We start from the raw sequence: 13,659 nt of genomic DNA on the forward strand, positions 1-13,659 counted from the left end.
TCCAGCCTTCTGACTAGTTAGGGTTTTGAAAACAAAATCAAAGTAAGGACACAATATGCCTTACTGTTGAATATTGGTTAGTTAGATACTTAGATTTGTGGACTCTCATTGCTTGGGATGAAAGGCGGGGCTCTGATAATATCTGCTGTTTGTTAGTAAATTGCCTGTAACAGTCACAGTTAGCGCACTCTGACATTGGCAGACTCAGTCAACATAAATGGGAATAGCCTCTTACCAAATCTGATTTGAGTAGTCCTTGAACTCAGCACTGTTCTCCAGAGCAATATAATTGTGGGTCTGTTTGTCAATGACTATGCAAACTTTCTTTTCCACCTTTACTGTATTTGTAATCTGTTATGATGTTGCCAGGGTGACACCCTTTTGATATCCCTTTGCTCTTTGATACCCTCTCAGAGGAAGCTGTAATGAGGTGGTTTAGCAATAGACACTTTCTGGGGTTTTTCTTCTATACCAGAAGACCAACATGACTTTCCTCGTACAGGAAATGTATAAAGCATGAATGGAAATTGATGAAAAGTAATTTGCACTGACTTGGGCAAAGAATGTGAATGTTATTCATTCCATATCAAACTACCCAGAGGTCTACTCTCCTTCTTCCCAATTCCAGGAAATGACATCCTAAGGGACATTGAGGCTTCTGGATTCAGTGTGCAAATGAACACGTGCTGGGTGCTGGGGTTTCTTACGTACGTGGGGATGTGGCGACATGAGGGTGGCGTGAGAACGATGAGCAGCAAAGAGAAAAGAGGTGGTGTTTCCTGAGCACTCACCACGTGACAGGCACGGTGCTAAGCGCCCTCCATGCAAACCTTCGTTGAATCCATACAACTACCTATATTATTATCCCCGTTTCATAAGATGAGGTAGCTGAGACCCAGAGAGGCTCCGAAGCCCGTTCTCTTCATCACCACGCACCTTGTCTCCCTGTCGTGCACCTTCCAGGCAATTCTGGCTCCTCTCTTTTCCCTAGAAGAGCTCGGAAGGGTGATTCATGAGTGCTCCCATTGAAAGTCCTGTGACTTATTCCGTAGGAACCTGGAGAGGATTATCTGCAGCAGCCTAAAAGCTGACAACTTCCCTTTGGACAAATGCACCTTGGTGGCCTTTGCCACTTGCATATCAGGGCACACAGAGCACTGATGGTCATGAGATCCAGAATCAGTGTCCCAATCTCATAGTTGTGTAACCTTGAGAGAGTCACTTAATCCTTCCAGCTTTAGTTACTTCCTCTGTGACATGAAGATGGTCAAAACCATAGTTGTCCAAAGGTCGGAATTGGCCCAGTTGTCTCATTATCCACTTTTGCTCTCTTTTAGACCTTTTGAGCCTAAGATATTTGAGACTGTGCCCTGGACCCAGACTTACAGGTCCATGATTGCCCGTGTATAATGTGGCAAACAGCAGTCTTGGCAAACAGTTTATCCGGCAAGAAGTTCATGTTTCTCTACTACTTGTTGCCTTTTGAGTTACAGCTTCAGACATTACTTTGACAACCGCCTCAGGTAATTTTCCTCCATTAATAACTGTTAACAAAAATTATTAAATTTCCTTTGATCTCTAGCCTAGCATTTGGGATCCCAGCTATCTAACTGCACGCCTAGTCCTCATACCAGCTATATTAATCTTGATTCCCAGGACACATCTCGCTCTTTTCTACCTTCCTGTATCTTTACTCCTGTGGTTCTATCTGAAACAATCTTTCGAACTCCACCGATGTCCACCATCTTTCACTCCAGCTCAAATGCCACAGTCTCCCTGAAGCTCCCCGTAATCGATTTCATCCAAACTTAACCTTGCCCATATCTATGCTCCACAGCAATGTGTTGGCCTTTTCTACACTGCCTCCCATAGTCTTTTTTATATTATTGTTATTTGTGTATTTGTCATTCTTGTTAGATTATAAGCATCTTGAGGACAAAATCCAGGGTTGCCCACTGCCACATGCTAGTGGCAGGGGACGGTGAGGGATAGACCACCAGCTTCCATCACTCTGCCAAGTCTCAAACCTGCTTGCACAATGTATCAGGTGCATGACTGTGAGCAAGTTACTTCAACTTTCTAGTCTATGATTTTCTCACCTGTACCAGCCACAGAAAGATCTTGTGAGAATGCAATGAGATGTTCCCTGTAAAGTGCTTAGGAAGCACATTATAGGTACACAATAGATGTTCAGTATTTACAGTATCTATGGTGAAGTCTCTTCATTAATTAATTAATCAATAAATATTTATTGAGTGCTATATTAGTCTGCACAGGCTGTTATTAAAAAAAAACAAAACATAGACTGGGTGGCTTACTCAGTAACATTTACTTCTCACAGTTCTGGAGGCTGGGAAGTCTCAGGTCACCGTGGCTGTCGGTTTGGTTCCTTTTAAGGATTCTCTTCTTGGCTTGTAGACGGCCACCTTCTCGCTATGTCCCCACATGGAAGCAAAGACAGAGCTCTCTGTTTTCTTTTTTCCTTTTGTAAACCCCCTAATCTTATCATTGAGGCCCGCCCCCCAATCAGCCCATGTAACGCAAATCTCCTCCCCAAATGCCATCACATTGAGCGTTAGGGCTTCAGCACATGGATTTGGAGGAGGGGGACACACTCCGGGCCATAGCACGTGCCTGTACATTTATTGAGATAGTCTAGGGATAAAGAAATAAGCCAAACAGACAAAAATCCCTGTCTCATGGAATTTATATTCTAGCGGAAAGAGTAAGGGAGTGTGTGGTAGACAGAATAATGCCCCCCCCAAAGATGTCCGTGTCTTATCCCCATGACCTGTGAATGTTATGTGGCAAAGGGGGATTAGGTTGTCGGTGGAATTTAAGGGTGCTAATCAGCTAACCTTAACATAGGGAGATAATCCGGGATTATTCTGATGGCCTCAATATAATCACAAGGGCCCTTATTAGTACAAAGGGAAGCAGAAAGGCCAGAGTGATGCAATATGAGAAAGACTCAACCTGGGTGTTGCTGGTTTTGAAGATGGAGAAAGGGGACCACAAACTAAGGAATGCAGGTGGCCTCTAGACGCTGATAAAAACAAGGAAACTGATTCTCTTCTATAGACTTCAAAAGGAATTCAATCCTGGGGACACCTTGATTTTAGCCCAATGAGACCTTTATTTTATTTTATTTTATTTTATTGGGGAATATTGGGGAACAGTGTTTTTCTCCAGAGCCCATCAGCTCCAAGTCATTGTCCTTCAATCTAGTTGTGGAGGGCGCAGCTCAGCTTCAAGTCCAGTTGCTGTTTTCAATCTTAGTTACAGGGGGCGCAGCCCACCATCCCAGGTGGGAATCAAACCGGAACCTTGTTGTGAGCCCGCTCTAACCAACTGAGCCATCCGGCCACCCAAGACCTGAGACTTTTAACCTTCAGAACTATAAAATAATAAATTTGAATTGTTTTAAGCCACTAAGTTTGTGGTAATGTGTTACAGCAGCCATGGAAAGGCGGTATATATATCGGATATCAGATGGCAGTACATTCTATGGAGAAAATTGGAGCAGGGAATGTGGATAGGGAGTGTTGGAAGGGGGTGGTGATTGCACAGGGTGCAACTCTATTTTAAATAGAGTTGAAAAGGGAGGCCTCTGGTGACTTTTGAGCAAAGAACTGAAGGAGGTGAGCTAGAAAGTTATGAAGTATCTGAGGAAAGAGTCTTCCTGGCAGAGGACACAAAGAGTATGAAAGCCCAGCGGTAGGAGCTTAACTGGCATTTCTGGAAACCACAGAGGGCAGTGTGGATGCCGTGGAATTCGTGATGACGAAAGTAGTAGGAGACAAGGTCGGAGATAAAAGAGGTGCTGTTTGTGTTGGTTTTACTCTGAGTAAAACAGGAAGCCCAAGGAGGATTTTGAGTAGCCGAGTGATATAATGTGGCATACGTTTCAACGGAATTGCCCTGGCTACCGTCTTGAGACTAGAACATACAGAGAGCGGGGGCGGGGAAACAGAGGGACCAGTTAGGAGGCTATTGCAGTAACCCGGGCTGCAGGAATTTGTGGCTTGGACCAGGATGCAACTGTGGAGGTGGTGGAAAGAGGTCTGCTCTTGGATATCTTTTGAAGGCAAAAACAAGATTTGCTGATAGATAAGAGGTGGAGTAGAAAAGGAGAAAAGTAAAACATGATTCCATGATTTGGGGCCTTAAATAACTAAAAGGTTGGAGAGGGGGAAGACAGCAGCTGGCACATGTCTGAGGTGGGAGATCAGGTCAGTTTGGGTGAACTTGGGTACCTGAATCCTCCCCTCCTCCCATTCTGTCCCTTCAGATTGTTTTCCCACAGAAGCAAAGAAGCATCCACATAAGGAGTAATAGCCAGTGGGGAACAGTATCTATTCAATCCATGATGAAGTCAGTTTGCCATACAATACCCTTGCAGGGCTCTGATAAAAGCTGCATTTCAGCATGAGATGTAGCCCAGGATGCTACAGGTAGAATGTTTGTGTCCTCCCAACATTTGTTTGTTGAATCCTAACTCCCAGGGTGGTGGTATTCAGAGGTCATGAGGGTAGAGCCCTTATAAATGGGATTAGGGCTTGTATAAATGAGCTGAGAAAGCTTCCTTGCCCCCTTCTGCTATGTGAGAACACAGCAAAAAGAGGTCTATGAGGAAATGAGCCCTCGCCAAACACTGAATCTGCTGGTGCCTTGATCTTGGACTTCTCAGCCTCCAGAACTGTGAGAAATAAATTTCTGTTTATAAGCCACTCAATCTGTGGTGTTTTGTTATAGTAGTCTGCGCAGGCTATGACACAGGAGAACCACGGAGAGCTTGATTCTTGAATGCTGGCTCTTCCTAGCAGATTCTGAAAGTTGAGCCATCCTCCTCAGCCACCAGTCACAGGGAGAAAAGCTGGGTGAGAGCTGGGGTAGCTTTAATCTGGTACCCCACTGATTGACTGGTGAAAGTTATACCGGACACACTGAAATCCCTCCCAATCACCAGATTTACCATTCCTCCCCAGGGAAGGAGCCCCTACAGGCATGGCAGTGTGTTGAAAGTCCTCTTTCCCTACAGGCAAGGCTGAAACCGAGTAGAGAGGCTGTGACAGTTCCACTAACATTTTTTGATTAGAATCAACTGCCCTTTTCACTCTGTGCAAGCCCTGCTCGTCTGCACCTTGCGGGATGTGCCCTATCTCCAAGACAGAAGTTACATCTCAATGCTCTGCCTTAGTTGCTGAGACAAGAAACCTTATTTGTTTCCCTCTCTTCTTGACAGGACCAAAAAGATCATGTAATGAGAATTCTTGGGCAGGCAACAAACAGCCTCCTCACAGTTAGGGACCAGTAACGGAGAGAGACGTACTATTAAGCTAGAGCGATTTAGAGACACTTCCTTTGCAAGGTGGCACCTATGTTTTGTTTTAGTATTTTATGGTTTTATTTTACATATATATGTATATACACACACACACACACACACATATATATATACATATATAATTAAATATTTAAACCATCTGAAATTTATGTAAGTTTAAGGTTATATTTAATTTTTTCCAGAATACTATACAATTGTTTCAACACCATTTGTTAAATCATTTCTTTTTCCCCATTGCTAAATTCTTGTATGTATTTGCATCAACTTCCCATGTATTATCTCCTTTCATCTAAAATGGTCTTGTAAGATAAGTATTGTTACAGATGAAGCTACCTGGGACGGAGAAAACTTGTATCTCAGAATTAGGAAAACACAACAGCAATAGAATATGAATATGAAGGCTTGAAGAATATTGAAGACCTGGCAAATGCATTTGTAGTAGATAAAAGCTTCATAGATAAATTTTATTCTAGTTATTATAGCTCTAGCCAAAAGAAATAATACGTGCAGTAAATGCCTTGTTAAAAATAAAGAGAGACCCTGCCATCCTAATTGTTCTGGATGATGAAGAGCTGTCTGGCTGCCACGAGGCCAAAAGATCACAAGAAGCTTTAAAAGCAGCGACTGGGGCTTGAGGCAGTTTGGAAATGCGATTGCATTACTCAGTGATGAGCAGAGAGACATTGCTTCGTGGCTGCATTTTTGTATTTGTTTTTTTCCCCTCATGTTTGAATTTCATATTCACAATCTCCAATACGTTTGTGTTGCCTAAGTGATACAGAATTAAATCGAATCATTTACTCCAGGGTTGATAGCATTAGACCATGACTATTTATTGAATAGTTCTTGCAATATCAGAAATACCTTGATATTGCGAAAGATATATATGGTTTTAGAGGTTCTCTTCTACTAGCTGTGGAAACCACTTTTGGGGGAGCGTGTTTTCTCCATATATCCTAATTTCTACTTAATATACTTCCATACCTCTTTAAAATGTGTAAGAAGAATTATAAAACGAAACGCTTAGTTATGTGGTACTCCTCAATCAATATACATTAAGATGCAATCAGATGGGGGAATAAAAAGATATGGAAGACTCGTTCTTTTCTTCAGGAAGCTTAATATTTAATAACTTCTACTGTGAACTACGGACACTTTCTATGTTTAGTTTACCCCTTACAACCACCCTGCAAGGTAGATATTGTTCTGTCAAATTTAAGAGGCAAATACTGAGGCGTATAGACCAAGAACACACAAGTAGAAAGTGGCAGGCTGTAGATTGGGCCTCAAAGTCCGTGCTCATTTCATTACTCCTAGCTCATTATGATAAACCTGGCAGAATCTCAAAGTTATTTTCTATTGATTAATGCTCCTCCTCCATCAGGCGGTCCATGGCATTTTTCAACGTCAGAAAATCTTGGAGAAGATACGGGATTTCCCCCTCTCTAGGTCCCTTAGCTGCTTGTGGACCCAGAACGCACCCTTTCTGATCCGATATCTTCCTTGCCGCCCTGGCCAGAGGGTCAAGGTCTTTTCCTTATGGTTGAGAGCCCCAGTAGACTGTCCATTCCACACCTTTTTCCCAAGGAAAGATGACCCAAAGGCGACCTGACTTCTCTTCTCCACGGAACTGCCATTCCGTAAGCGGCCGCCAGGAGGTCCCGGCTCTGCACCCCCGCGCGGCTGCCGCGCGTTGAGTGCTTGTGGGGGCTACTTTGGAGCCACCGCGGCTGCAGCTGGAGCCCCGCGCTCGCTCGCCCGCGCGCTCCTTGGGCCCGGAGCCCCTCGCGTGGATCCATAAGAGTCGCCCCTCCTACCCGAGCTCACCCTCTTCCTCTCGCGCTCGCTGCAGCTGACCCGGCGCAGGAAGCCGACAGGGCCCCAGGCTGAAGGTAAAACCCCACGGTGAGTGAGATCCCGCTCCAAGCGAGGGAGGTGGCGCAGCCTGGCAGCTGCTCGCTCCGGGTCGTGCCCAGGCGGGCAGAGGTGTTGGACGCACCTGGGGGCAGATGCACAGAGGGACTGGGGTGGCGGATCCCGCTTCCCCGCCCGCCCTCCACGTGCTTCCGGGGCTGGAATCGGCTTCAGACCCTTGCCCGCGGCTTGGCTTCTGGCCGGCTCACCGCGCAGCCTTCCCGGGCAGGAACCAGAGTCGGGTCTCCCCCGCCCCCCCCCCCCACCGGCCGCCTCCCGGCTGCCGGGCCCTGATTTTAAAACACATATCAACAAAATCCGTCTTCCTTCGGGGCACAAGTCTGTCCCCGAACCCAGCCCGAATCGCAGATGACTGCAGGGTGCGTGTTGGGCTGTGGGTGGCGGGAAAACAAACTTTTACAAAAGTGCGCCTGGGCAGGGGGATAACGTTTAGGGCGTATTGATCTTGAAGGAGAAAGTTCGGTTTGGGATTGTGAAGTCCCCTCCGCTACGTCGGCCAAGTCGCCCCCTGAACTGTCGATGCTTCGTGGAGGGATAGGGTGTGTAAAGGACGCACAAATCCTGCTGAACCCCGGGCCAACAACTGTCAAACATCCCAGCCCCTCCCTTCCCTCTACTGAGGAAGATGGTGCAAACCCTTTAACTTTCCTTTGATTGCTCCTCCCTGCCTTTGGACCCCTCTCGTAAGGGTAAAGGGCTGACCCCTGGCGCCTGGCGCCTGGCAATTAAGTATCAGATACCCCAAACTCCCCAGGGTCCTTCTTCACCCACCTTCCTGACCCCCTCCCTGATGCCCTCCCCGTAGAGACCACGCGACAGAGCCTGTTAAGATCCAGGCGAATAGCTTTTTGTTTCTTCGCGTTTCCCCTATTGTGTGCCTTTCCAACATCTGGCGGGGCTCAGAGAGAGAAGGAAGCCCCTAGCGTCTTCCTCCCCAGCCCCCCACGCCAGCCACCGGACCAGCTCCGGCCCGGGATCTCGACCCCAGCGAGGCCGCCGCACCCGGGCCTTGCGGTTAGAGGGCGGAGGGAATGTTGTTTCTTCCCCGCCTCCTCGGCTGCCTGTGGCCCAGGGCGCATTTCTCAGATCATATGCCACACGCACCGCAAAAGGCGCAGATCCGAAAGGGGCGCTAATTTCGAGAGAGTGGAAGCATGGTTCCACCCTATTCCAGGGTGTCTGTCGGTGGGTTCCAGGGGACTTCAGTCTCCGCTGTGGCTGGGCCGCTGCCAGACAGCGGGATGGGATCAGGGCACTTCTGGCAGGCAGAAAGCCGAGGTTCTGAGGTCTGCGAGTTTCCAAGGGCTGAATGGCAGGCGAGTCGCCTTAAAGACAATGATGACGGAAATAACCTAGGAAGCCTCAAACCTTTGGCTAAAATAATGGTGAAGTGGCTCCCTCCAGAATGAACGAGGAGTTCTGACTTCGCCTAGGGCTCCAAGTTTACATCCCAGGCCCCCTCTCGGTATTTAGAAAAGACAGACCCGAAGGACACAGCACAGACGCCGCCAAGAGTGTTCTTGCTTCGAAGTCCCTGCGAACCCGTGGCTTGGGACTGGCCCCGAGTTCCCTTGTGGGTGCGCCTGTGAAATTACAGGTGGCCCTACTGTCCTGCCTTCCTTCACAAGCTAGATGCTTACGTATCGTACTTGTTCTTAGTGAATGTGGATTGTTTATTAAGGAACAAAAGCAAAGTAGCCACTCTGAGAAGGCAATCCTTGGGTGGTACCCCTGGAGAGTTGCTTTACCTGTGAGGGAAGGCCGAGTCTGTGCACCTGCTGGAACCTATACCTGTACTTAACCTTACACACCCGGTGTCGCCAGCTTTTTCTGCAGGACGCCCAGTCAGCCCCTCTTCCAAGAAGACTCAGCTGTACTCTTTTTATCTCCCACTTTTTGATCCCTCCCCCAAGCCAGAGTACGGAGGAAGGTTCCATCTTGTGACCTATGTACCCACGCAGGCACTTTAAGCGGAAACTGTGCACCTGGCTCTGCACAGCCCTAGCAGTTTTCCCTTTACCTGACTTAACAGATCTTTTGCTCTTCCATTTAATGAAGAAGAAAAACGAGGCACTAAGTCAGGAAGGTGGACATATGGAGGACTTTTTCCAGTGATTTTTGGATATGACCAGTGGGACTAACAACCAAAAAAAAAAAAAAAAAAGTAAAATCTTTGAAGCCCCTGAAGCCACTTTAGATACACTTCATTATGAAAATGACCCCCGCGGAAGGATTCCTTTGAAATTTAGTAGCAGCTCGAAGGCTCGAATATTGTCTGTCAGTATTTCTTCCTTAGGGATGATGCCAGTTTGTGCCTTTATCTAAGAAAGTGAAAGAGCCATGCTCTGTCCCAGCTACCCCAGGAAGGAAAACAGTGGGAGATAAGCTCGTACAGTTTCTTTAATTTTATTTAAAAAAACAAAAACAAACTCCCCCACCCTCAATTATTGTAGAAAACAGAAAATACACCGAGGTGAACATGAAAATGAAGAGAGGAGGAATATTATAAACAAGGCTCCCGTGAACAGCTTATTCAGTTATTTCCTTGGAATAAATTTCTGGAGGTAGGCTAGCTCCGTCAAAGGTGTTGATGCCCTTTATAGGATATTTAAGATTGCCGTATTGTCCTGTAGGAAACGTGTGCCAGTTTCCCCAACAGTTGACAAGAGGATTTTTTCCCCTATATTCTACTCACACTCTATATTGTCATTCTTTTTCATCTCTGCCAGACTGATGGGCAGTATCTTATTGTCTTCTTTTGCATTTCTTTAATCATAAATGAGATGAAACACATATTGTCTGTCAGTATTTCTTCCTTAGGGATGATGCCAGTTTGATGATGCCCTTATCTATTTTTCTGTGGTCACGTTCTCCTTTTCTCTGCCTAGAGGTGCTGTTAGTAAAAGCATGCTGTTCTAACTTCCGTCCCTGCCCTTATAATCAAATAGTCTTTATTGACTTAAAGTGCCAATTCTCTTCCCTTTTGTATAGCAAACATTTGGCAAGACTACAACCATAAATTACTAAAGTAACTGACATGATCCCGGTAGAGTTATTAGGGAGACCCTGCAAAGGCACTATTAGAGAAATTCATGGAAAATACCAAGGGTATACTTTCTGCTTAGTGGCTTGCATGCCCCAACTCCTTTACAGCTTGTAATACTGTTTTTTTCTTTTTGCTTGTTTTGTGTTCGTTTGTTTCCATTTAGAGCAACTCTGTTGATGAGTTGTTTTTAGTAAATGGATGATACTAACTCATTTTGTGGTCTAATCCTTTCACTGATCACCAGCACACCATGATCCACAACTTGCTCTTGTTCTTTAAATATTTCTTCTAACCTTTGGTCTGAAATTTGCCTCAGTCTTTCTCTTTTTGGCTATACCATTTGAGCCCTGTACTCTTGAATCTAAACAGTTTAGCAGCACACTATTCAAACAATAGCAGGAGAGGTCTCCCAAGGACTGATCCAGATACATTTCATAGTTTTCCTTTTGTGCATTTGTGTAGCCACAGTCTCTATGTTGTTTCTCAGTCTAGTTGTGTAGGATACAGCTCCCTGGACCATGCTGGTGGTATTATGAGCCGGCTGCTCATGGCAGCACATGGTAGCTGATAGCAGCACACAGCAGCCCATGCTCTGGAGCCTTTGTTCACAATCTTAGCTGTAGAGGGTGCAGAGGGCGCAGAGCTCACTGGCCCATGTGGGAATCGAACTGGCGACCTCGGCGTTAGGAGCACGGTGCTCCAACCACCTGAGCCACCTGGCCAGCCCTCTGTGATAGTTCTTGATTGGAGGTAGATGATTCTGAAATGGAGTGGAGGTGAAACAGGAAGAGAAAACTCATTTAAGCCAGATGATGAATAACGAGGCCACATGAGAAAATTTAAGTAAATAATCTAGGTAATATGGGTACAACCTAACTTTTAAAAAGATAAAATATATAAAAGTGGCATTAGAGCGACTAATTTACTTAACAGACAGAAAGTGGTCTTCTAATTGGGAAAATCCAATATGAAATTTTTCCATAGTATGATTGTAGGCATTTCATTCCATGCACACAAAACAGTGAAGGCAGATATGATTCTTTTCTGCAGCATTTTCCATGCTGTTCGAAATCAAATAACATGCATTAGGAATGAACAGTGCTCTCTGCATTAGAATCATAGGCTCTCAAAGGTTGAACAAAAGCTTAATGGCCATCTAACTAAACCATCTAATATCAGAGAGTGAACCTTCACTCTCTTAAAATAATAAAATACCATCCTACAAACTTTGTATCATTTCAAACAAACCAAGGTGAGAAACAGATGGCCCCCCCACACACACCCCCCACACTTTTTGGAGAGCTCAGAGAGAAAGGGAGGTCATTAATTGTATGGAAGTTTGTATAAGCTCTTTTAAGGTGCTGAACTTTCATAGAATTAACAACCTTGGCAGCAAGAGCATTAAGTCATTGAGGTGTCACATTTTTCAACATTCTCTGATCCATATTTTCTAGCCGTTGGCTTGGTGAAGTTCAAAGGTGATATAGCAAAGAAAATATGAAGTAGCAGAAGGAAAGAGGAACAGAGGGTAGAAGATGGAGAGAAAATCTTATTCCTTTAAAACTGTCTTCAGGACTATCTTTCAAGACTCTTGGTCACCCAGGGGATGGTTGGTATTATCTCACTTAGAAAGGTAAATGTGGCTGATATTACAAGGCCAAACTTTAGAGATAGTAAACATTACATAAACCACCACCAAATCCAGCTGAGAGCAGTCTTAAAGGATATCACAGCAATTCTTAAAGAGAAGATAGAGGAGAACGAGATTTTGGAGAGAAATGGAATTTTGGTTTTAAAAATATACCTTATTTTCTCCTGGGGGGTGCTGTGAATCTCAAAAAGTAGTAAAAACATCTTATGATTTCCAATCGGACGATCTCTCTAGCACAGTGACTGAATTTCTTGTCTTTCAGGAAAATGCCTATCCTGCGGAAGTATCTCTTTAGATTTAGGTTGCTCAGCTGGGAGACCATAGCTCCTGGATGTTTCCCCTCATCCTTTTCCATCTGTTTCATGTCTTCATTTTCCTTCTCCTCTTCTGTCAAGCATTGTTCCAGGTACTGCAATTGCTGATCAAGTCCGATTTGGATTTGTCTCAGGTGTTTCTCTTCCCAAATGGATTGGAAGGCATATCGACTGAAGATGTTGAAGGCCTGTTTGGATATTTCATAGAAGGTCTCCCTGATGTCTCTTTTCAGAGGCTGGGTGTATGACAGGATCTCTTTGGGCAACTCAAAAGCTTTGCTTTCTCTTAGACACTCCACAGGAAACGAATTGCTCATACTATTCAGAAATCTCAGGTTTTGCCAAGTGAGTCTACGCAGGTGAAAATCCAGCGAGTTACAGTCCAGAGAGAGGATGTGAGGGATGAACAGACCCACAAGGCACACAAGCCACAGACATTTCTGAATCACGCCAGCCTTGGCGCTCATTTTTATTCTGAGCTAAAAAATCCCCAACACTCAAGGTTGACAGTGATGTTCTAGGTCTTAAGTATGCCTTTGCTTGTCTTTTATACACCTGAATATATCTTCATGGGGAGGAGTTTTCTCATTTGGTTCTCAAGGTTTCAGCCCCTTTCCTTTGTCTCTGAGGCTTTTTTTCCCCCTTTGGGTGACTACACTGAGTTTGGAAATACTATTTATTTATTTATTTATTTATTTATTTATTTATTTGAAGGAAGTGAGTAAAGCATTACCATTGCGTTACCTTAGATGCCTGGGTGATCAATCCCAGTACTTTAGAATCATCATAACAAGACTGATGCAAAGTATGTCAGAAGAAACTGAAAGGTGTGTGACTCCATACGCTCACTCACCCAACACTATTTTATAAGAGAAAGCAATCATCCAAGAACAATTTTTTTTGATACCTGGCTCTATAAGCCAGGTATGATTAACTCATTAACTCAGTGAGTTAATCATAGCCATTGATCAAATGACTATGATTATTTGATTGTAAGGCTAATCTTGTTACATTAAGCTTCTCGTGTTGGATATTATCTCTTTGTATTTGGTTTTTCTGGGTCTCATAAAAGATGAAAAACAGAGTTGGTCAATTGAGCATGACGCTTAGCAAATAGAAGTCTAAGCCAGCTAGGTTTCCTGCTGCCATTCGAAAATGTTGATACTCTCCAGTCATGCTTTCTTTTGGTTAAAACTGAATCAGTGCTTCCCATCTCTGCCTAGCATTTTGCGGGCCTCTCATATCTTTCATAGAAGTCCTCTAGGGGGCTGTATATTGTGGAATATTTTTCTGCTTCATTAACCCCTGTCTTGTAGTATGATGCATTTTCTTTACTTTTAGATATGGTTTAGCATTTTAAAACTTT

General features: G+C 44.7%; 2 protein-coding genes across 3 annotated transcripts in view; one reads left to right on the top strand and one right to left on the bottom strand.

Moving 5' to 3' along the window:
- The first annotated feature begins 5,699 nt into the window (after positions 1–5,699).
- Positions 5,700–13,659, top strand: part of MOB3B (MOB kinase activator 3B) — a 183,864-nt gene continuing 175,904 nt past the window's right edge. Inside the window, exon 1 of one of the 2 annotated variants that reach the window (XM_033123582.1) lies at positions 5,700–7,252. The gene's annotated coding sequence lies outside the window, so the exon portion shown is untranslated. The remainder of the gene's footprint in view (positions 7,253–13,659) is intronic. The other variant, XM_033123583.1, reaches the window with a different exon arrangement.
- Positions 12,134–12,760, bottom strand: IFNK (interferon kappa). Its single transcript, XM_033123586.1, has one exon. The coding sequence runs from the start codon at positions 12,758–12,760 to the stop codon at positions 12,134–12,136; it is 627 nt and encodes a 208-aa protein (XP_032979477.1).

Source organism: Rhinolophus ferrumequinum, chromosome 12, assembly GCF_004115265.2.
Source record: "Rhinolophus ferrumequinum isolate MPI-CBG mRhiFer1 chromosome 12, mRhiFer1_v1.p, whole genome shotgun sequence".
In the NCBI taxonomy this organism is placed as follows: Eukaryota; Metazoa; Chordata; class Mammalia; order Chiroptera; family Rhinolophidae; genus Rhinolophus; species Rhinolophus ferrumequinum.

Coding starts and splice junctions, on each gene's coding strand:
- IFNK (XM_033123586.1), bottom strand. CDS start 12,760: ATGAGCGCCAAGGCTGGCGTGATTCAGAAATGTCTGTGGCTTGTGTGC.